This window comes from Rhamphochromis longiceps, linkage group LG15, assembly GCF_057381845.1.
Source record: "Rhamphochromis longiceps isolate RC_006_pf linkage group LG15, R_longiceps_female_GT1.1, whole genome shotgun sequence".
Lineage (NCBI taxonomy): Eukaryota > Metazoa > Chordata > Actinopteri > Cichliformes > Cichlidae > Rhamphochromis > Rhamphochromis longiceps.
This window is the reverse complement of record NC_140571.1, coordinates 8,523,094-8,546,471: the sequence shown is the minus strand read 5'-3', so window position 1 is coordinate 8,546,471 and position 23,378 is coordinate 8,523,094. Positions and strand designations below refer to the sequence as shown.

Genomic DNA, 23,378 nt, shown 5'->3' with positions numbered 1-23,378 from the left:
GGCCGGCGCACTTTTGGGTCGAAGGGTCAGTTAAAAGACCCCTACGCACCAGCCCTACAAGCACTTACAGCAGCCGATTCATTTATTTTTATTACCGGCAATGTCCAATCAAATCTCTTAACACAATCAGGCCCTCTCCTACTTTTGCTTTAGTTCACTAGAGTTTAGTGAGAAAGAAGTGGTGAAAACGTAAAGCTGAACAATTAAGACAGAAAAAGAAAAAGAAACTAAAAATAAATGCAGCGATCATGGTGCCAGAGCCAATTCTTTTGTCCTAGTCCAGCCCTGGTTCTCTCAGCGTACTCTAGCTTCCTTCCACACTCCAATAAATGATAAAATTATAGTTTAAATTATATCATAGGTTTCCAGTAAATGTAAACATGAGTTCCCCTTTTTCTTGATGTCCAGTGTGTGTGCATGCGTGCATGTGTTTGTATTGTAGTAACCTTAGTCCACTGTTCAGTCATCTGCATCAACGGGCGTACACCCGTTGATGCAGATGTTTACACTCTGGCTCCACGCTGACGCGAACCCTACACACACTTTCCTCATGCTCCCTACTCAAAACCAAAACATTCACCTCCCCCTCCTTTGTTGCCATCCTCCTGCTTTGTCACCATATGCATCCCTTCCACTTTTACACAGTGCTTAACACAAAGTACATAAACATCTGTCATCGTGGACATCAGTGATGTTTTTTGACTCTGTGTTCAAAGTCGTATGAAACGTGACAGCATGCTGCTGCAGAGACAAGTTAATAATCCATCAGGTGGAAGGAGAGTTCACGATGTGGACGTGCACGCATTCAGACCCACCTAAAGAGGATACAGACGAGGAACATTGCAAAGAATAGGCGCTGGTTTGGGTTTTGTGTGTGTGTGTGTGTGTGTGTGTGTGTGTGTGTGTGTGTGTGTGTGTGTGTGTGTGTGTGTGTGTGTGTGTGTGTGTGTGTGTGTGTCAGATTGTTTTGTTTTCAGTTTATTTATTTATGGAATTATTTTGCAGTAACACTATTTTGTTTTCTGTTGGTTTGATTCGATGTAACACGTTTAACTGGAATTACAATAATGACTGGTGAAGTGCTGTAATTTGAAATGGTTTCTGTTTCCGTCAAAACAGAACTGTGTCTGTTTGTGAGGGTTCAAAAGTAATTGGACACTACAAAACACTTTGGGTAACATGTTGGTGTTGTTTCAGGTTGAGTTTACTCACAAGTGAAGTCAAATGAACCAGCTGCAAATAACATGGTAGAAGAAGCGGAATTAATGTTTTGGATAGCTACAATTTATGGCTTCACAGCAGGTCAAGAGCGCTTCCCGGAAGAGCCGTGGATGTTTTTCTTAAAAGTGAGTAAAATAAATTCAAATAAAAGACCCCAGATCTCTGAGAACACGAGAAGCCGACCCCCCGCTGAGCGTCAGAAAACAGAGCACATCAGGCTGCAGTTGGGAGATGTTTAATGGGTGGGTGAAAGACAGTGATGGATGGAGAGGAAACTCATAACTCAGTCTTTCCTCTCATCAGTCACACTTGGTGGTTCTAAGCTTATGCCATGGCAGGAATAGCTAATAAGGACATTTGCACACTTGTATTTATTGATGCTCTATTGATGATTTATCTCTCACTTGCAGCGTCATTCTGTCTGCTCAGATTTAAAAAGTGCATTAAAACTCGAGAGCATTTTATTATCCATAAGGGCATAAATCCCAAACAAGTATCCTTTTCTGACTAAAGGATATTTGACAACAATTAAAATGAAAAAGAGCAAGAATCAAGAAAACTTGAGACAGTCTTTGACCCTAAGGAAATTTCCAGTAAATATTAAAAAACAATGATTTTCTATGACACTATAACATATATTGACAGTGAATTCTTAAGTCTTTAGCAGTAATATAAACCAGCTTAAATGAAATCTGTGATGCAGTTAAAGGTTCATTTTCTTTTAGGTTATTTAATAGAAAACAGTCTGTACAAATAAATATAGTGTGTCTACACATTGTCCAACTAACTGATGTATTCTTGGAGTTTCCAATGAAACCTATCCCCACTATGTATATAAACTAACCCCACACGAAGTTTATACTTAATGAATTTAAAATACATCAGATCAGATTTTTGGTTCATGGAAGCTGCCATGTTCCCCAACCATATTTGAATAGTGACCAGGAAAGACATCTTCCTTCTGATTAATTGTGGTCTCTGTACCGGGGTAGAGACTGGCCCTGTACATTGTACACCAAAGGTAGAGGAGAAGAGAAGTTGCAGGTGTTGACTTGCCATTGACCTTTAAATCCGTGCCTGAACCTTCAGATTCCAGATATGAGGCATCATACTGACATTTTATCATCAGAGAAGGGGTCCCCTTTACCAAAGAAACAAAAACACAAAGGAAAGAGACAATGCCACCGACATCTTAATAGAATGTCATGCTCTTTCTCTTCACCTAAAGCCTCTTTTTCTGAACTGAAGGCTCTAACACATGAAAATGCGCATTAATTGTGCTGGTTTAGCTCAGGGGGCGAGCAGGCACCCATCTGCCACATGGCCAGAAAGCAGAGGCCTGGATTTGAGTCTGACCCACAGCTTTTTGCTGTGTCCTCCCCTCTCTTTCTCTCCACTTTCTTGTCTTTATTCACCATTTGTATCGAATAAAGGCCAATGCCTTTATTGTAATATGAGCATGTAATATTAAAACATGCTTTATTCCTGATATTTTTGCAGTTACTCATTGTCAGCAGATTAGACATACAGGGAGTGCAGAATTATTAGGCAAGTTGTATTTTTGAGGAATAATTTTATTATTGAACAACAACCATGTTCTCAATGAACCCAAAAAACTCATTAATGTCAAAGCTGAATGTTTTTGGAAGTAGTTTTTAGTTTGTTTTTAGTTTTAGCTATTTTAGGGGGATATCTGTGTGTGCAGGTGACTATTACTGTGCATAATTATTAGGCAACTTAACAAAAAACAAATATATACCCATTTCAATTATTTATTTTTACCAGTGAAACCAATATAACATCTCCACATTCACAAATATACATTTCTGACATTCAAAAACAAAACAAAAACAAATCAGTGACCAATATAGCCACCTTTCTTTGCAAGGACACTCAAAAGCCTGCCATCCATGGATTCTGTCAGTGTTTTGATCTGTTCACCATCAACATTGCGTGCAGCAGCAACCACAGCCTCCCAGACACTGTTCAGAGAGGTGTACTGTTTTCCCTCCTTGTAAATCTCACATTTGATGATGGACCACAGGTTCTCAATGGGGTTCAGATCAGGTGAACAAGGTGGCCATGTCATTAGTTTTTCTTCTTTTATACCCTTTCTTGCCAGCCACGCTGTGGAGTACTTGGACGCGTGTGATGGAGCATTGTCCTGCATGAAAATCACCAAAGGAAAGGACGTTGCCTAATAATTATGCACACCTGATATAGGGTGTTGATGTCATTAGACCACACCCCTTCTCATTGCAGAGATGCACATCACCTAATATGCTTAATTGGTAGTAGGCTTTCGAGCCTATACAGCTTGGAGTAAGACAACATGCATGAAGAGGATGATGTGGACAAAATACTCATTTGCCTAATAATTCTGCACTCCCTGTACAGCCCTACCTCATCAGGGAGTTGAAAAAATCGTTGACTATACAAAAATAACAGCAGGTTATAAGCTAACATTGTCACAGCTAATGTTAGGCTTGAGTGTCCTAAAAGTCACACTTTCCCTATTACAAGAAAATTGATCATATTCTTACATCATATGACAGTTTATTTACTAAGTGTCACTAAGAGTACACCCACTCCAAAGATTGTTTTATGAATGCCACCGAACAACAGCTAGCAGCAGCTAACACTGGTGATCAAAAGTTAACATAGGCTAACATTAGCTTACCGACAGTTCAGCACGTCTTCAACAACTTACCTCAGTATGGCTGAAAGTTTTACAGCCTCCTCCGGGATAAATGATGGCGGACATCTCTCACCCAACATCGACAGCTGAGGTAAACAGTTGACTGACAGCCTTCCACAAATAGGGAAAAACTACGGAGCAGATCCCTTTCCAAACAGTAGTAGAAACACACCTAGTATGGGGTATATTCTAAATTTAAAGCTTCTGATTTCTTGACTCACTTAGAAATATATGTTCTATAACAGCCATCAAGCTAGGATTCTGCACTCAGATTGGGAGGAGAAAACAACTCAGTTCACTGCAATCTGTAATCTACTGAGATCCGGCTGGAAAAATGTTACAGATACATATGATATGCAGCGTTTGCCTTTAGTTGGATGAATGTAATATAATGTTACAAAGTCACAATGACTCATAAATATCAATTTCCTTAAGTGTCTTATTGATTAGTAACATGAACTGAATGTCAAAAAGCTCCTTATCCAAAGACATATTTTTGTCTGACTTTGTAACTATTGTGGAGCTTCTAAAAGATGTTGAATCGATAGCCTGGCCTATAGGTTATGGACTCAAGCATGGATTGACTTAAAGAAAATACGATAATTCACTGTGTTAACAATCAAAAGCTTGTTTGTCACCCTCTGTCATCTAAATGATGAGGGATCCGTGTGGTCGGGTTGGACAGTCCTGGTCAGACTGTCGCTCAGAGATGTCCAGGGACTGTAAACAGACAGAAAGGTCATATGGTGCCATTTCTGTCATGTTCCAGGATAAGTCAGCAAGTCAAAAAATCCTATTTCAAATCGAACTATGCTTATTTTCTTGACTGCAAAACAGATCAGTCCAGTTCATATTACGGCTTGCAGTGGTCTGTGATCTTTGTAGAAACCATTTTCGAATTATTTCAAAATGACATTCCTGGGAAAACTAATGCTGATCATTGGTTTCAGAAACTTATTCAACATTCACTACCCATCTTCTATTCTCAGAAGTCTTCAGCTCCCTCTTTTCTGTCTCTGGCACTTCCTCTCTTCTGTATGCCTTCCTCTTGCTCTTGCTATCTCCCCAGCAGGTCCTGATGTATCCTAAGCAGAGTCTCCCAGTGGGCCAATACATGTCTACCCTACAGCTGTTGTGAGGGCCCGCTGTGCATCTATAAAGCCCTCCTTCTTGGTGTGTCTCCCTTTGATTATCTTCATTACCATCTCGCTCTCTCTTTATTTAAACCCACAGTTGGTTTCAGTGGCACAACTGATGGCACCCTAGGAAAAGCACTTGGCTTCCTTTTCAATCACTTCTCAAACAGAGGGTTACGCAATGCACGACAGTCAACACATACGCACTCAGAGTAGGCTGGTAAACACAAACAATGCTTAAGGCCAAAAAAATTCAAGGAGAGGAGGGAAGAAGATAGCAATAGATAAAAACAAATACAAAAAAGTCAAAGAAAATTAATGACAAGTTAACGACTGAATATTTTTTGGTGGCTAAATAAATAATCAAAACATTGCTTTTCAAAGTGACAATATACGTGAGCTGTTTTTAAACATTTAAATCATGAGTAGCAGAAAATGTAATTGGTCACTGCAGGAATGCTTTGCGTAAAAATACACGCAACGTTTGATCATGTGAGGAAATTCACTCCAGCCAAGGAAACAGTGAGTGGAGAATGCTTATTGTCTGCCTATGCAGCGCCACTCTAGTGACTGTAGACGACAAATTAGTGGAATGAGGACCATTCATTTTATTTCCCTCCCGGGAGTGCTTAATTGGACATTGTGCACAAATGTGTGTGCATGCATTTAAAAGAGTGTGTTTCATGGACAAGGTCAGTGTAGCAGAAGAATCCCCGGAAAGTTTCCCTTTCTCTGCGCAGTGATTCAGGAAATGCACTGAGACAAGGAGCTATTGTCATGAAAAACCAGCTGCAAGGAGTGTGTGTCCGTGTAAGGTCAATGCACTTTTAATGCTATTGGACTGAATCTGAGTTGTCTGACCAGCTGGATAAATCTTGTATTGATTGTGACAGGTAAATAGTAGGAGTTATGAAACAAACTTGGCCTATGGGTTGTGAAATTGAGCACAAATTTGTAATAAAACGATTCAACAATTCATCGAGTGAACAATCAAAAGTTGAAGTTGGCTTTGTGTTTATCACCCTGTGTCAGCTAAATGACGAGGGATGAGTTCGGTCAGGTTGGACGGTCCTCTTCAGACTGTCGGTCACTGACATTTAGAAAATGTAAACAGACTGACAAATGGCGCCTTTTCAGTCATTCGCCAGGAAGGGTCTGGCCCTGGTTGTGTAGTTAGGCATGTTTGATCTTTTGTGGCCGTGTTCCCAAAAGGTGGTGTGTCACCAGCTATCCAATAAAATGGCAGGAAAAGGTACAAGCGCCCAAAAAAAATGATATGATGTGACAGAAGTTCAAACAAAAGTAGGATGCAATAAAAGAGACATTGTGTTCTTGTACAATATAGCATGCAATCCTTTTTAATTATTGATTTATACATTTAGTTTCATGATAACTGAGCAAATAGATTTATGACAATGTGATACACATACAGTATTGTGCAAAAGTCTTCTGTCATTTCTTTATATTTTCTTAGGGAAATAGGAAGTAGTTGCAGAGTTTGCTGAAAATTGCTGAGCCTGGAACTTTGATGTTTTCCCTCACACCTTATCTGCATCTTTTCATGTAGTGTGCAGCAGATCATCTCCAGATTGTCTTCACCTCTTCGGTGGTAATCAGGCCAAATAGTAATTTCTTGCCTTGGTCAATTGTCATTTCCAGCTGGAAATCATTTCAACTATCCATGATTTCCAGCTTTCTTTTGTGTAGATTTCCAAACACAAACTAGTGAAGGACATGACTTGGATACATTTTAAAATTAGGGTTTTTTTGCTAAGTTGTCTGTATTTACTGGTTGATTTCTTGAATTAGGTGCAAAAACAATCAAACACACACAGAGACAATCCTCGTTAAATGATCAGGTACAAGAACTGGACTGAAAATGAGCTACAAGAGGTGGCTCAAGACTTTTGCACAGTGCTGTACCTATAGACCTATATATACCTGGCTGATTATAGGGGTTAAAGAACATGTTAACCATAGAGTTTTATCTCTGTGGCTGTTTTGTCGGCTGCACCTGATTAACACATCTGAGTTGAGCTTCCTGTGTTTCCTTCCTCCTGTCACCATCTGTTCACACGTGCATATGCATACAGTTCCATATGATTTCCTTCAAGTTTTCTTTTTCTGTCATTTTTCCATTTTACAGGCACACTTTTCATAGATTTAATTTAAATGAGGGAGGATTAGAGATGAAACTGAAAGCATTAGCTTGGATGATGAGGTCTTATACGCTCCATATGCATATTTTGGTGTATTTATGTGTGTTTGTTTGTAAGTGTAGACAAATGTCTACCTGGAGAATGGCCTGAGGAATCAGAGGCCAAACCGTGCCATCTGGTCCTACAGCCTGGAACTGACCAGTCAGCATTAAGTCAACAGCTCTCTCTCTCTCCATCTCTCTGGTTCTCCCTTCTCTCCCCCTTTCTGCACATATCCACCCACGCACTGACAGACAGGCCTCGGCTATGTGCGGTCTCAGTGGAGCTCTGATGGCCTTTGTGAGGCAGCCATGCTGGAGGCAACAGGCCCGGCTTAGTGCTCCACTGTGACATGCTGGCTTCGTTATTTCTCCATTCAGCGGAGGATATGGTGTCATCCTTCCTCCTCTGCGTGAAAAATGAAATCAGGCTTTGTGAGCATTTTTTCCAGTGAGGCACTAACAAGAGGAGATTTATTTTAAAAAAGACTGAAAAGAATATGCATTCAAATTTATCAGTATGCAGCACAACTTGATACTGGGTGAGGCTAACTGTCTTTTGTGGTCCAGACTTGTTTTGAAGCTACAGTGTGCTGATCCTGTATCGTTTTTTTCCAGTATGAAATGTATGATGTCTGTTGATCAAACATGATGTTTGGACCAGATTCTCTGGATTAGCTTGTGACCCAAGTTGTATGAAAATTCTTGCAACAATTTATATTAATAGCTAATGCCTGGTCTAATCAAATGCATTCAACAGTGTAAACCTTTATTTTTTGTTTTGCTTTTGTTTTGTTTTTTCCTGCAACCAGGTTTGCAACAGCAGAAATGCGCACCTCAACACTAGACAACCAACGGGTGACATGTTAGTCGCAACGTCCAACTTTTATACTGTCTATACTCCCAACATACTCTAATATTCAATTTAATTTAATTCAGTTTCATTTATATAGCATAAAATCACAACGTCAGTCACCTCAAGGCACTTTTATAATACTGAAAAGCAACAATAATAAGGAAAATCCTACATACCAGATGATCACCTGTAAGCAAGCACTTGGCGAAGGTGGGAAGGAAAAACTCCTTTTTAACAGGAAGTAGCTTCCTGTAGAACCAAACTCAGGGAGGGCCAGCCATTGGCTGTGACTGGTTGAGGGTGAGGAAATGCCCAACTTTAAGGTAGGATAAACATGTTTACAGCTTGATAGAAACCGTGGCTTCATTCTCTAGCTAATTTTTCCTTGTATAAACACCATACAGAGGGAAACCAGTGTGCCTGTTTATGTTGCATTAAAGTTTGAAAGTGAGTGACAGACACGTGCTGTCACATAGAGTCACATAGAGACTGACTGTCTGAAAGATGCTTGCAAAAGTTGGCTCTGCACTTTTTTAATCTGGTAAGTGTATCACAGGATTTCCTGAGAAGTACTAGTAGACATCTTAATCGAACAAACAGTGATTGCTCAACTGAGTTGGTGCTGTTGAAATAATGTTTTGCTTTTTTTTCTTAAATGTCATTTAATAGCTTTAAACAACATTTAATGACACTGTAATCAGTTACAAAACAAGCATGCTGACCGTAAGACACATTTACTCTTCTGCGATAACAGGTCACACAATGTGAGTCACGTATTAGCAAGTAGCGAGTGTAAAGCACTGTTGGTTTCTTGGTTCAGTGCACTCTACACCCAGCATTTAGTGGGTGTAGAGTCATAACATCTTGCATAGACACAAATAATCTCTACGCGACACGTAGCTATTGTTGCACCCTTTGAATTTAGTGATGGTGTTAGCATTTATGTTTAACTGACCTAACCACTTACGGCTTACGTTTCAACTAAAGAGCAACAAAGTGCATAAAAGCTGCCAAACATTTATTGTGGCTTTTTTGACTCTGGCTCATTCTGACCAAACATGAACAAAAACACTAATTACTTTGGGTATTTTTAATGGTTCCATACAAATTGAGTTCACAGCTGACAGTCGTGAGGTCGACGACTCTCTTAGGCTACGTTCACACTGCAGGTCTTAATGCTCAATTCTGATATTTTTTGATCAAATCTGATTTTTTGGTCTACTTGTTCACACTACAAATAAAATGTGACAGCAAACGCGCTGTAGTGTGAACGCTCAAAGCGGCCCACATGCGCGAAAGAAGACGTCACACACAACGCGCTCTGTTTAGACCCAGAGCAAACAGTATTGTTTGACTGATGGCCCTGAATATAAAGACTTGTTTCGGACTTTACGTTTCCCAATTTTGCTTTAACTTATAAAGTTATTTTGTTATATACATATATCTTTATTGCTGTTTTAGAGAGGAGCGGTGCTTCAAAGGATAGTTGCAGATTTCTGTCAGAATCTGCAGATTATACAGTACAAATAAAATGTTCACGTTTCCCATACTGTCTTCCCAACAGTTTCACTGGATGGCCAGGAAGCGTTCACGACATCTTCTCGGCTCGCTTCTTCAGCGCTGATAATTGCTGTCTGTCTTGTGTCAGTGACATACAAGACGGATTTAATGCGACACGACCATTCAAACAGCAGTCGCTTTTAAAACATCAGATATGTATCGGATTCTGTACCACATACGAAAATGACCCAAGTCGGATTTGTGACCCAAGTTGGATTTGTGCTGTTCACACTGTCATACCATGATCGCATATGGGTCGCATAGGGTCAAAAAAGTCGGATTTGATGCGCTTTCGCCTGCAGTGTGAAGGTAGCCTTACTCGGCCTTTCTCTCTGCCTGTCTGGAGGAGGGGCGGTTTGTTAGCAACACCGTCAGCACCTGTGCCCAGTGTGCTAGAGTGCTAAAAAAGCCTTCACTGCCGTGGATTTTTGTAGATCCTACGACGTAACCTACATAAGTGGCCGCCTCCCTCACCAGCATTCACACTTTTCTGTGGTGTTTCATGTGTCAATTACATCGTGGTTGAGTTGCAGTGTTTCATACGCGGTGCCAGCCACAATAGAAACAAATAAAATGCTGGGATTTTTTTTTTCCTCCTGGGTCCACAGTTTTTGTTGTGGTCAAAGGCAAACAATTTTTTTTATTAATTAGCATTTTGTGCATGTGTCTCCCTTGTTGTCATGCCCTGTTTGTGACACACGGAAGTCTCCACTACCCTCCTTGTGCTCCACTTAAATTTAGCTTTAAGCAGCTCAGGAGTTGAGTGGCATGTTTTCCTCTTCGGGGTAACATGCCTTTATGTTCTTGCTGAGAGCGTTCAGTACTAAGTAACTCGACTCTGCTGAAAACAGTGCTTATATATACTTGATGCCCTCAACACCTACAGGAACTACACACAAAATACTAAACAGCCTCAGCTTCAGGTGCTAACCTTGCCAAATTTTCTCATTATGATGTGACACAATAAGAAGATTTTATTGATACTAGTACTGAGTCACTTTTTACGTCCCAATCAGTCCTCCCTGTGGACAAGAAGTCGGGTTGGCACAGGCCTACACACATCTTCAGTGACAGTGCAACTGTTTTTATCATCACTGACTCAGAATGTAGAGTAGATACAGATAAGAAAGAAAAAGCTTGCATGGTGCTTGATGTCAATGCACAACTGAAACAAGCACACCGCTAACTAAGACGAATAGATAAGCCTCAAGGGGGCATGATTTGGATGATTTGATCAATTCTTACCCGTTCTTAAATCAAGCTAGTTCTTAATTTCCATCCTACTTATACATGAGCCTGACAGCTGGGTGATTACTTACTAGCCCATTAGCTTTTTAGGCTATTTTTCTGAAATCAGACAGCCTAAATGCTTGTGTTAAGTCGATTAACTTCCTGGTATTGATGGTGTTATTAACTGCTGTGTTTTGATTTAAATAATTGTATCATTTACTGGTTCTTTGCCAGTTTGTAGTTTGACTGATCATTTCCTATTAACAGTCCGCATTAGGCATCAAGCCACTTACTACAGCAGTATAAGTAGAAAGACATTTAGGTTTAAGATTTCAGGAGAATAATGAAGCACAATAGGTTACTTTCCACTCAGTGTCAGGTAGATAGGGTTTTGAGGGTAAGATTCCAGACCTGGCATATGCCAGATGGAGGAAAGACGCAAAACCCCCTGGCACTATCTGTGACTATGTTATTTTCAACAGAAAAACACATCATACAGTGCGAAACAGGCTACTTAAAATACGTAAATGATGTCTAGAAGCATAAGAAGGCTAAGTGTGGGATTATGTAAAAAATATTTATCATGTCATCAAAACCTGAACATGAGTAATTTAGGGCAGATCCTCCCACTCTCAACACACACATGCACACACAGTTTCACTCGACAAGACCGAGTACCTGTATGATATAAGTGACAACATGCTTTGTGTTTTTATTTCCATGTTGCGCTCAGAGCTTTCGTGTAACTGAAAGACGGGCAGCATCAGAAACGCCAGCCTACAGCACTGATGACCTCTTACTCTTCTGCCTACCATGTGGCGTGCTAATACTGACATGACTACTTCAAAACTTGCAATAAAGGACATCTGATTTTTTTTTTTTCTTTAACCCTCTCAGGCTCAAATTAAACTTTTTGTTGCTAATGCACAACCAAGTCCTGCAGTGGTACTTCTGAGTAAAAAAACCTCATAAAATATGTATGTGGGGTAATCAGGTTGTTAGTTTTTAACTGTTGCAAATCGGCAACACATGCCTCGAGAGGGTTAAACTGTTATACTCTTTAGATCAGAGGAACAGTCAACAAAACATGTAGCTGGTGAACAATACCCAAAGATTTTCATCGCCCACTAATCATGGAGTGGTTGGTTTGATCCCCAGTCTAAGTACCAAATTTTAAAACCTGCCCCACATATGTCATCAGAGTATGGAAAAAGGTGTGTAATATTTGCATTTTTTTGTCATCATGTCAGAAAAACAGAAAAAGTGTCCTTTTTTAAGCTTCCTGTTAAATAGGTCAGAGCAGGAACTTTAAATATCTCCCGTTCAGTCTTTTATGAACACTTTCTGCTCTTCAAGCACTTTTTTAATACAGTAAAATCCTGTATAAACATCTAATATTTCTGTGCTGACCTGGTTTCCTTTCATTGTTTGCTCTTCTGCAGCTGACCCAAATGTCTGTGTCCTCTAATGCTTGCCTTGGTTACACAATGCCAGTGAAAACAACTTTAGCTGTTCAGTGATATCCAGCAAGGGCATAAAAGTCTCAGAGATATGGTAATCGTGCGAGATGCGTCTGCCTTATCAGCAGGCAGACCTAATTGCAGTTATGCTGTAGCTGTTTCCGCTGTCCACAGAGTGCTGTATTTGTTCTTGTATTATGGTGTTAGGAGAATAAAATGCTAATTCATCTTCTAAAATGGGTATGTAGGATTCCCAGTGGTGAGATGTTAGTGATAATGAGCAAAACCTATTTGAAGGTAAGAATTATAGCTGTCTGAGGACCGTAAATGCCAAACTAGTTTAGATGCAATTTTTGAACTGTGCTCAACACACTTTGTCCAAACAATAGTCTGGGAGCAAACATGTAGGCTGAGGAAGATCCAAAACAGTTATTAGTACAAATGTATAAAGACCCAAAGTCCTGGTCTACTTCTTAAGACTCTTAAGAGTCTTGGGCATACACACACTGCCTACCTGTTTTGTTTTTCAGTGCAGAAAAATACATCCTGGTTGTTCCTGTGCTCATAATAACATCATGGTCTAATTTTACTATTAAGTCCAGGAGCAGATATGAGCTGAAAGCATACTTTAAAAAAAATCTCTTTATTCAATGAAAAAAATGCAAGAAAGTACAAAGCAGATGCGTGCTCAGTGGTAAAATGACATACTGGCTCTAATAAGCATAATGCTGTAATATATAATCAGAACAAACACATCACTAATTCAATTCGTCCAGAAGAATAGATCTAGGCCACAGCGTTCCTGCCAACCACCGTGTACCTCGAGTTCAGGTTTTTTGGAAATATTACCGCAATCCAGGAAAATAAAGCACAACGCCACAGAAAAGCAAGAAGTGCCATTTAAATCTGAGCAGTAGTAGTTCAGCAAGACGCTGTCGCCATGGCAGCTTGGTCTGATTAAGCATTAAAATCTGGGTGTAAAGCGCTGATAACTATATGCACCAACTTTGGACTGGGACAAACGTGGGCTAAGAAAAAGGGTTGAGTTTCAGCTGATGAGTTGAAGCTACTTTCAGTTGCTCCCTGAATTTGTCCAGAAGAAGAACAGGTCTAAGCCACAGCAGGTTGCTCCGTATGTTTGATTTGGCAGATTTTCAGGTTGGCAGTCCTTCCTGACTCAACCGGGCAAACCACTGCACTATGGAGCCACGTACCCCATGGAATCATGGTCAATATTTTAATGTTTAACATTTTAAAGATGTTTAAAATGAATACAAGTACATGTTAAGCATATTGAGTTTAGGTTTAATATGATAAAATGTGCTATATATAATTAAGAATGCAATACACAGGTATATGGGTTAGCTTATTTTTAAAACAAAACATCATTCAGTCCCAGCAGCCCATTCAGGTTTCAGCGTCACATGAAGAGCAAATAACTGCTGATCATTCTTATTCTTCCTGTCTTGCTTGTGAATAGTGTAGTCTTCATGGAGACGGACATGCAGCGCAAACATTTAGCCTTCTGTAGCCAAGTAACACCCTCCCTCCCACTGTCTCCACATACACATGAGGTTTGCTGGCTGAGTTTGCTTAACCTGCTTGAACTGCAGCATTTTCTCAGGACTCGGCTTCATCTCGGGGCTTTATCTACCACAAAACCCAAGCCGACCAGGCAGTGGAAAATTCCCTAAACCCAAACGTGACAGAAGGCTTTTATCGACAGGGTGTGAAACATGGCAATCAAAGAAAAAAGGAAAACCAAAAGCTTTTAATCTGCAAAATCTGGGACATGCAATAATCCCAGGTCAGTCTCTCTTGCTATAGGTCTCTGATTTTTGTCATGCACACACATTCACATTCTGCTCTTCAAATGGGAACTTGAATTACTTTTGTGTGTGTGTCTGTGTTTTAATTACTAAGAGAGAAGCTAAGAGAAGTTTTCACAGATTTATTGTGCTGGGTTTGAGCCAGAATAGGTGAGAGAACTGCTGCTGGCTGTTACTGTTCTCAGCACATACATATGAGTGCGAAGCCCCTCTGCAGGAGGCCTCTCACATCCCTGCAGCCAGCATGAAAACAGATTGTTTATATATTCTGCTAAATATTGCAGAAAACTTGTGGATATAAAATGGAAGGACGCCACCATCGTTCCTTCAAGTGCCCAGTAACTAAAGTGAAAGTTAAAGGCTCCCTATAAAAGTAAAAATGTATCGATAACATCTTAAACAATGATTTACTCATGAACCAAGCCCCTTTTTGCTATTTTTTCTTATGTAATATAATTATAATGTTTAAGTATCAATCAATCAACACAGACATTAACATTTCCTTTGTTTTGTTTTGGGTTTTTTTTTTTTCTCAAATGGGCATTGGCAGCGTTCTCAAAGTCACGTACGGCGGGGCGAGTCCTTCTACAGCGGGGCCTTTCCTTCTCAATGAAACCTTCACAAAAGGCAAGATGAAAGATAAATCCAGCAAAAAGGGCGGAAACGGAGCAAAATGAAATAAATGCTGACTTACTGCGTTCCCATTCTGTTTCACACATCACGCCTGTTTGGTGGGAGTGTGTGCCAGTGGAAAGCAAGTAGCCTCTGACACCTTAGCCTTACTTTTGGATGGCATCCACTTTGACACTATGTATAGGAAGGCATCAGAGTGTGTGTGTGCAGGCATACACCGTGACACAGCACAATACCCGGTCCCTAGCCAAAACACAGAGGGTGGGACCCACACCCTGGCTCTGTGCTAAGTGTCACATAGAGCTCTCCAGGGGACGTGATTGTACACACTTGCTAAAAGGATAGGGCCCCCCGCCTCCCCTCCTCCAGCGTGCCCACTTTTCCTATACTGGCACCACTCCTGAATTGAAAGGAAATGCAACATCACACGTAATTATCTGCATATACGCTGCACCACTGATCAGATGATTAGCATATATTATTATATAATCTTAATTGTAGTGGAGGTCACATCACTCATGTTTAGTTACCTGCTATGTAAAGTTTCTGGTACCCAGAATTTACCTTTCTAAGTTTCTATTAGTATTATTTTATATATCAAAGAGAAAGCATGGATTAGATGTCATAGATGGAGCTTTGGTTCTGTCTCTCCTCTTTTGCTCCTACCTGGCAGCTCCATAGTCAACATGCTTTGCCCAATACTATCCCTCCTCTGAAGATGTCAAAACCAACACTGTCTCTCTAACTTTGTGTCCAAAACTTCCCTCCCTGCTGCGGAGTCAGGACGGTCTGCTTCTCCCCACCGCAGGGAAAAGGGTAACACCACCTGGGTCTGGGTGCAGTTCCCCCCTCCAGGGGCAAGGGTACCTAGACCCGGTTCGTAGAGTACGCTTGGGGAGTGTGATTGTGTGTACAGCGTCTCTTTATGTCTGTCTCCACGTTGGTTGAGTGTGGAGTAAGTGCATATGAGAGCATGAGGGTGGGAATGGATGTTTGTGTCTGTGTGTGCCTGTATTTCTGTGTCTATATGTCAGGTTGGGTATCAGACGCCACCTCTCTGGGGACATCTCAGGCCCTCCAAGGTTTGGAGGCCTATCTCCCCCCACCACTTCCCCTGCCAGTGGGGGACTCCCTCAGACATCGGTGCATTGGTGGTTCTTTGTGTCCGGGGATGGGCATCCAGGTACACACCGGCTCACTCCTTGGCGGCCGCTTATCGGGGCCTGGAGCCTGGGGCTCGCTCAGGCCACTTCGGAGGTGGGGTGCCCCCGGCCTCTCGGCCTGGGGCTCGGTCACTCAGGCACGGCTGGCTGCCGGCGGAGCTCACGGGCGCGTCACTGCAACTCCCCCTGGCTTCTGCTCCGCGGCTGCTGAGTGAGCCCTCATCTGGGACTCTCCTCAGCTCTTTCTGGGACAGTGGCGCGGCTGCCCCTCTGTTGGTCTTCCTTGGTCTCTTGTGTTCTGGGGGCCTCTGGATGTCTGGAGTTTTGATCTCCTCCATACCTGCTTCATGCCCTGGAGGACGGGGCAGTGGCCCCCCCACACCCTCTAGCAGATCATTACATGAAGGAACCTTTTAAATACAAGCGCGTCCATGCTCACAGGTGTACACACGGGTGCTCACACACACAAACTACACCCTTTTTGGCTCCTACCTCAAAGCACACTGTGTTCTGTTGATCTTACGTGCTGCACAATAATGTTTAATATTTAGTATTTACTGTCATATTCCCATATATCATTGTGATGTTGTTTATTCTATTACTCTTGTTCTCTTCTGCTTGTTTTCTTTTTTCTTTCTCAACAGGTGATCCAGGTGATTGATATATGCATTTTTTTTTCTCTGCTTATTCTGTTGTTTTTTGTTTTTTGCCCTTCTCCCCCGTCCCTCTTCTCAGCTGTTTTTCTTTCCCTCTTTCTTTCTCCCCTTCTTTCCCCCAGTCAAGTCTGTCCCGTATTCAGCAAATGAAAATAAAATAAACAATAAAAGGTGAATCAAATGGACCATTACGGCAAGGCTGGGATGGTCAATTTGGTAAAGTAAATCCGTTGGGCATCTTTCTTCGCCTTTAGACAATAATTCTGATGGCAAAAGAGCCAAACGGGACAGGCAAAAAAAAAAAAAAAAAAAAAGAGTGTGTGTGTGCAGGCATACACCGTGACACAGCACAATACCCGGTCCCTACCCAAAACACAGAGGGTGGGACCCACACCCTGACTCTGTGCTAAGTGTCACATAGAGCTCTCCAGGGGACATGATTGTACACACTTGCTAAAAGGATAGGGCCCCCTGCCTCCCCTCCTCCAGCGTGCCCACTTTTCCTATACTGGCACCACTCCTGAATTGAAAGGAAATGCAACATCACACGTAATTATCTGCATATACACTGCACCACTGATCAGATGATTAGCATGGAAAGATATTATTATATAATCTTAATTGTAGTGGAGGTCACATCACTCATGTTTAGTTACCTGCTATGTAAAGTTTCTGGTACCCAGAATTTACCTTTCTAAGTTTCTATTAGTATTATTTTATATATCAAAGAGAAAGCATGGATTAGATGTCATAGATGGAGCTTTGGTTCTGTCTCTCCTCTTTTGCTCCTACCTGGCAGCTCCATAGTCAACATGCTTTGCCCAATACTATCCCTCCTCTGAAGATGTCAAAACCAACACTGTCTCTCTAACTTTGTGTCCAAAACTTCCCTTTGAATGGTTGAACACCAGGTATTTAAACTTATTCACCATCATTGCCTCTACTCTTTGCAGCCTCTCCTTTCCACCTACCTCACTCCCATTCACACACACATCTATTCTGCCTTGCCTCTACTTACTTTCAGACTCTTGTTTCAGGATGTTTTACATTTTGGATGTACTGCTGTGGAACTTTAAAATTTAACCAGTGCTGATCATCTCTCTTTTGCTGATTTGATCACCCTCAGTTGTACTACAGTTGGGTCTATATAGTGAATTAATAGATGTAAGCACAATGACATGAGTGAACACGATAAACTATATTGCCAAAAGTATTCGCTTTGCTGCTTTCACACATACATGAACTTGGGTGACATCTCATTCTTAGTCCATAGGGTTTATAATATAATGTTGGCCCACCTTTTGCAGCTTCAACTCTTCTGGGAAGACTTTCCTGTCCTCTAATTAATGGCAGAGGTTGCGGTCAGGACTCATCCATGTCTTTATGGACCTTTATGGAAACCCATTACATGACGTGTTCTACACACTGTTCTTGAGCTAATCTTAAGGCCACAGTAAGTTTAGAGCTCTGCAGCAATTGACTCTGCAGAAAGTTTAGACCTCTGTGCACCACTGACCCCACTCTGTGATTTGTACTCTCCTGAAAGCAGCCACAAAAGTGTTTGGAACACCTGAATTTAATGATTTGCATGGGTGACTGAATACTTCTGGCAGTATATTGTATATTTTGATACCTTTCCAGAGGTATTTGTAGCTTTGGAGAACCACCTGTGCCAGCAGAAGCAGCCGGGATCATTTCCATAAAAGGAAACCATGCAAAACAGAACGTTTGGGGTTTATCTGACAATCATTAGTGAGATGCTTGCAGTAGCCTCGCCCATATTCAACTGACATCAGTGCCTCCAACTTTGGACCCAGCAGTTTCGTGGTGCACAGTAGATAAACTGAAATACATTTGCCATGTGACATGCAGCAGCCAGTTAAATATTTAGTGTAGTATAATATTTCACATTCTCTTCACTGTAAAAGAGTATCAGTATTCATCTTTGTCTCATAATCCTTTAAAAAATGTAAAAACACACACACACACACTACAGGTAGAGCACCAGAAAGCAATCGTCTCCACCAGCCCAGTTCTATCTTCAAACACGTTGTCCAATAACCACACAGGAGAGTCTATTCGTCATTTACTCACCTCTCCTACGTCAGCAGCTGAGAGATAAAAACATGTCTGTGTCAAACAGTTACTTATGAGTATGTTTGCAGACCTTGAGGTTTGAACGGTTTAGAAAAATAAAGACAAATGATGTCACAAATGTACAAGAGACAACAAGTTTGTTAGTAAAACTGTTTCTAACAGTTCGATCAGACCAGAAATGCAGCATTTTTTACAGACCGTGTTACAGATTTTATTAAGACAATGACATCATTGAAAGTAAAGATTAAAAACAAACTGAACTCCACAACCTGCCATCATAACACACTGTTCTGACGAGATTCAGCTACACGTATTCAGTCACTGGGTTTTTCAGCCTGAAGCGCATGGATACCTAAATGTGAATAACAAGATGAGTGCATTTTTCCCCTTCTTTTTAAATATCTTTATGTCATCATGCAGGAAGCATGACAAACTGTCTTTGGGGAAATGGCGGTTCCTATATTTACAAATTGTACTGTTAAGTTTTGGTTGGCTATAGCGCACACAGACACAGATTATTTCTGAAGCTCAAGAGCAGTTTTTGTTGTTTTCATTTGCAAATTTAGGCTTGTTGACAATTCATCCATAAATAAGGAACATAAACTGCAATTTCAGCAACTTTATTGGCAAATGGTGGCAAATTTATATTGGATTTGATTGTTTTCTTATATTTGTCGCTCCAGACATTTTTGACTTTTGTATTCTACAAATAAACAAACTTTCCTCTCTCAGTGCTTGATAGTGATACTCTTCACCTCTGTGAAGAAGTGATAGGAATCTTTTCCTCCCTCCCTTCCCACACCAGAGTTCTTCATTCCTCCAAATGGGAGGTTCAGATCTCTCACCAGCCAGCAGTTGGTCCACACCAGACCTGCTTGCAACCGCTGGGCCACCCTGTGAACCTTCCCCACATCCTTGGACCACACTGTGGCTGACAGACCGTAACGTACACCATTGCCCCTGGCAACAGCTTCATCCTCAGTATCAAAGGGGCTGATGCAGGTGACGGGACCAAAGATCTCCTCCTGCATGACACGGGAGCTGTCAGATATGCCTGTGATGACCGTCGTCGGCATGAAGTATCCAGACTTGTTGCGCTGCGGGAGGTCCAGCTGGTCGAGCCCCTCACCGCAGTGAATTATGCCACCTTCTGATTTGGCAAGGGCTATATAGCTACGAACCTTTGGATTTGAAAGGAGACATCAGAGACATCAGACATCAGAAATTTAAACAACAAGTGTTTAGTCACATTCTGCATTACATGTAAGCACCTTCTCCAGGTGTTCTTTACTGATGAGCGCTCCATTTTTGCTGCTGGGGTCAGAGGGGACACCAGTCTTCCACTTCTTAGCCGCAGCCACAAACCTTTCCAGGAACTCCGAGTAAATACTCCTCTCTACATAAATCCTGCTGGTACACAGGCAGACTTCACCCTAAGAGGAGAAGAAATGGAGAAGATAAAAATGGAGGAATTCAGAAAGTTGTTTTTTGACAACCCACCTTAAGACAAAAAGTTGGGCTGTGATTGCCCCCTTGTGGACAAACTATGTTATTACACCCTCAACACATACAGAAGCTCCTGTTACAGATAATCACCTTCATTTCATTTGCATTAAGAAGTTCAATGAAAGAAAATTTGAAAAAAAAATTCCCGTTAAGTATGTATTAAAAATGGACCTTCTGGGCTTTGTTTTACAGTTTTTTTGCACACCGGCAATTTATACATATCAAATCAAACTCATCAAGTTAGGTTGTGACGGATTCTGCAGTCTAACGTATATTCAAAACACCTACCGTCACATTTCAGTACAAAAAAAAAGATTAACTTTAACACTTCTAAACTGACAACAAACATTTCCAGCTATGATCTGGAGAGCATGAGATTAATAACCTTGTAATAAAGAAATGATTTCTTGAACTTTTCGTTCTGTAAAAATGTGCTTCACTGCTGCACATTCCCCAACAAATTTCCAGTTAAAATAACAATCTGTGGACACAGAAGCTCTAAAGACTCTCGGGCAGCTGTCCTGTCAATTGAGTTTATAATATATAAAAGCCAAAACTAAAAGTGATGGTACCCATAAATAAAATTAATAAAGCTAAACAGTCCTAAAGAAAAAAATATCCTCAGTCACATTTTGTCTTCACCTGATTGAGAAAGCTGGATCGGACGGTGGTCTCGATGCACTGGTCTAAGTCTGCGTCAGCAAAAATAATAGCTGGGTTTTTGCCTCCCAGCTCCAGTGAGAGCTTCTTACAGTAGGGGGCGCTCCGCTCGGTAATGCGCTGGGCAGTGGCTGTGGACCCAGTGAAGGAGACTAAAGGGACCTCAGGGTGACTAACAAGCGCGTCACCGGCTCTTGGACCACTGCCAAATACGATGTTGACGACACCGGGAGGAACACCTAAAGAGATGAAGACGATTGCAGACCACTGATTAATTTCGCACTACAGTGGTCCCTCGCTGTAACGCGGTTCACCTTTCGCAGCCTCGCTGCTTTTTGTGTATTTTTCCTTTTTTTTTTTTTAACAGCGCATTATGTTCTGCGTCCTGATTGGCTGAAGACAATTGCACTCAATCTCGTGCCGTGTGTCCTGCGCAGTACAGAATGCGTTCAGCTTGTCAAATTTAGATAAATCTTCGTTATTTTGCGGGTTATTTTTGGAACGTAACTCCCGCAAGTAACGAGGGACCACTGTACTCATATCTGTTCATTATTTGCAGATTAAAAAAAATACCTTAATGAGTTATGTTTTTTGCTTTGCTTTAACTCCATCTGCATGACATTGCACTGTGGGTCCTGTAGTCCTACCTGCTTGCTGCATCAACTTGCACAGCATCCAGGCGGTCACAGAGGTCATCTCGCTGGGTTTGGCCACCACTGTGTTGCCTGCAGCGATTGCAGGTGCAATCTTCCAGGTCAGAAGGTACAGGGGCAGATTCCAGGGACTGATCAAACCAGCTAAAAAACACACCAAAGGCCATTTAAGAGCACATACACAGGACAAATGGGTCATCTGAAGGTTTCACTGCAAGCAGCCTAAGTGCTCACCCACTCCCACGGGGCAGCGGATAGTGTAGTTCAGGCAGCCCATGTGGTCCATTGGGCTGCAGTCGGTGGTGTGGTGAAGCATGGATGTCGAAAAGAAGCGGAAGTTGTACGCTGCCCGGGGAATATCCACAGTCCGTGCAGCTGTTATCGTTTTACCTACAAAGATTCTGAAGTGAGCATCAAAGGGCAAATGAAGCAGTTGGCTACACATTTTTGAGACAGAGTACAAGATTAGACATTCATGAATCAGTATTTGATTAATAAAAAGTGATTTCTGAGCCACTCATTTCTATTCCTGCATTAGTGACCTGATTTCTAAGGTGGCAACATATAAGACAGTCTAAGCAACCTTGATCTTTGGACTCAGCTTGTGCAAACTCCTCAAGGTTGGCCTCAATCAGGTCAGCCAGTTTGTGGAGGATCTTCGCTCGCTGCTCTGGGCTGCATGCAGACCATTCGGGGAACGCTTCTTTAGCTGCTGCCACTGCTGCATCCACCTGCAGGCATGAGATGAGGTATAAGCAAACTGCACAATTAAGCACGATCACGTCCAAGAATAGAGCTTGATTCCACTTTGAGAGAATACGCAGGATTGTTTAAGTGACATTTTATTGATACACTCTTAAAATCTTAAAAAGCTGATCCTTTATATTAATTTCTAAGGAGTTCAGAGGACTTAAGAATATTGTTAACTACAATAATATGTACACGGATGCATTTCAACAAAACACTACATTTTTGAAGAAGGTCAAACATGAACAGCTGAAGTTAACTGATGTGTTTAATGATTACTTGATTGCTTGCTCTGCAAAGCTCAAAGGTGGCTTTTTCTGAAACCACATTTTATGCAACGCACTAACCTGAAACCTCAAACGTCATTCAGAAAGTTTGTTCTGTTCATCTCTTAAGTCCCTGACACGGAAGAAGTCCCTCGGATGAGTGACAAAAATTTCTCCCAGTGATAATGCAATGTCTAGATGAACACAATAGACTTTCTGGGACTTTCCTACCTGGATGATTAAGCATGCATCAAAACACATACACTAAAATGTACTAATATTGCTGAGTCAAAGGCCTTTAAATCTGACAACAGGATTTGTAATAACAAGCAATCCAACTCAATGCAAAAAATATTCTTGTGCAAATGTTGTGATATTGCAGCTTAGTACAGAAAAAAGAAATTGTATTTAAATAAGACAGCTCTGCAGAAAGCTGTCAGTCCAGCCTAATGCAAACACACAGCAGGACTTATACAAACATGTCTAAACATATGCAAGGATTCATTCAAATCTCAACCTCTTGGTTTTGCAGATGGTTTTAACTTGATCCCCACCTCCTCCTTGCCACTGTCCGGCACTTTGCAGTAGACCTCGCCAGTTGACGGGTCGTAGGAGTCGATGTAACTCCGACAAGAGACGAACTTTCCTCCGATGTAGTTCTCCAGAACCAAAAGTGAGCGCTCTTCTGACGTTTTCGACATGCTTGTTAATTACAGGCGCCAAAGTAACACCAGTTCACTTCCCAGAGAAAACGATGACTGCACGTACTGCTAACCTGACAAACACTGGGCCTCCAAAGGAGGGGCTTAC

General features: G+C 41.4%; 1 protein-coding gene across 1 annotated transcript; it reads right to left on the bottom strand.

The window, feature by feature from the left end:
- Window positions 1-18,696: 18,696 nt before the first annotated feature.
- Window positions 18,697-23,378, bottom strand: aldh8a1 (aldehyde dehydrogenase 8 family, member A1). Its single transcript, XM_085383094.1, has 7 exons — window positions 23,123-23,378; window positions 22,139-22,286; window positions 21,790-21,945; window positions 21,550-21,699; window positions 20,885-21,141; window positions 20,008-20,169; window positions 18,697-19,917 (listed from the first exon to the last, which is right to left on the bottom strand). Exons 1-7 carry the CDS (start codon window positions 23,267-23,269, stop codon window positions 19,465-19,467), a joined length of 1,473 nt encoding a protein of 490 aa, XP_085239220.1. The 5' UTR covers window positions 23,270-23,378; the 3' UTR covers window positions 18,697-19,464.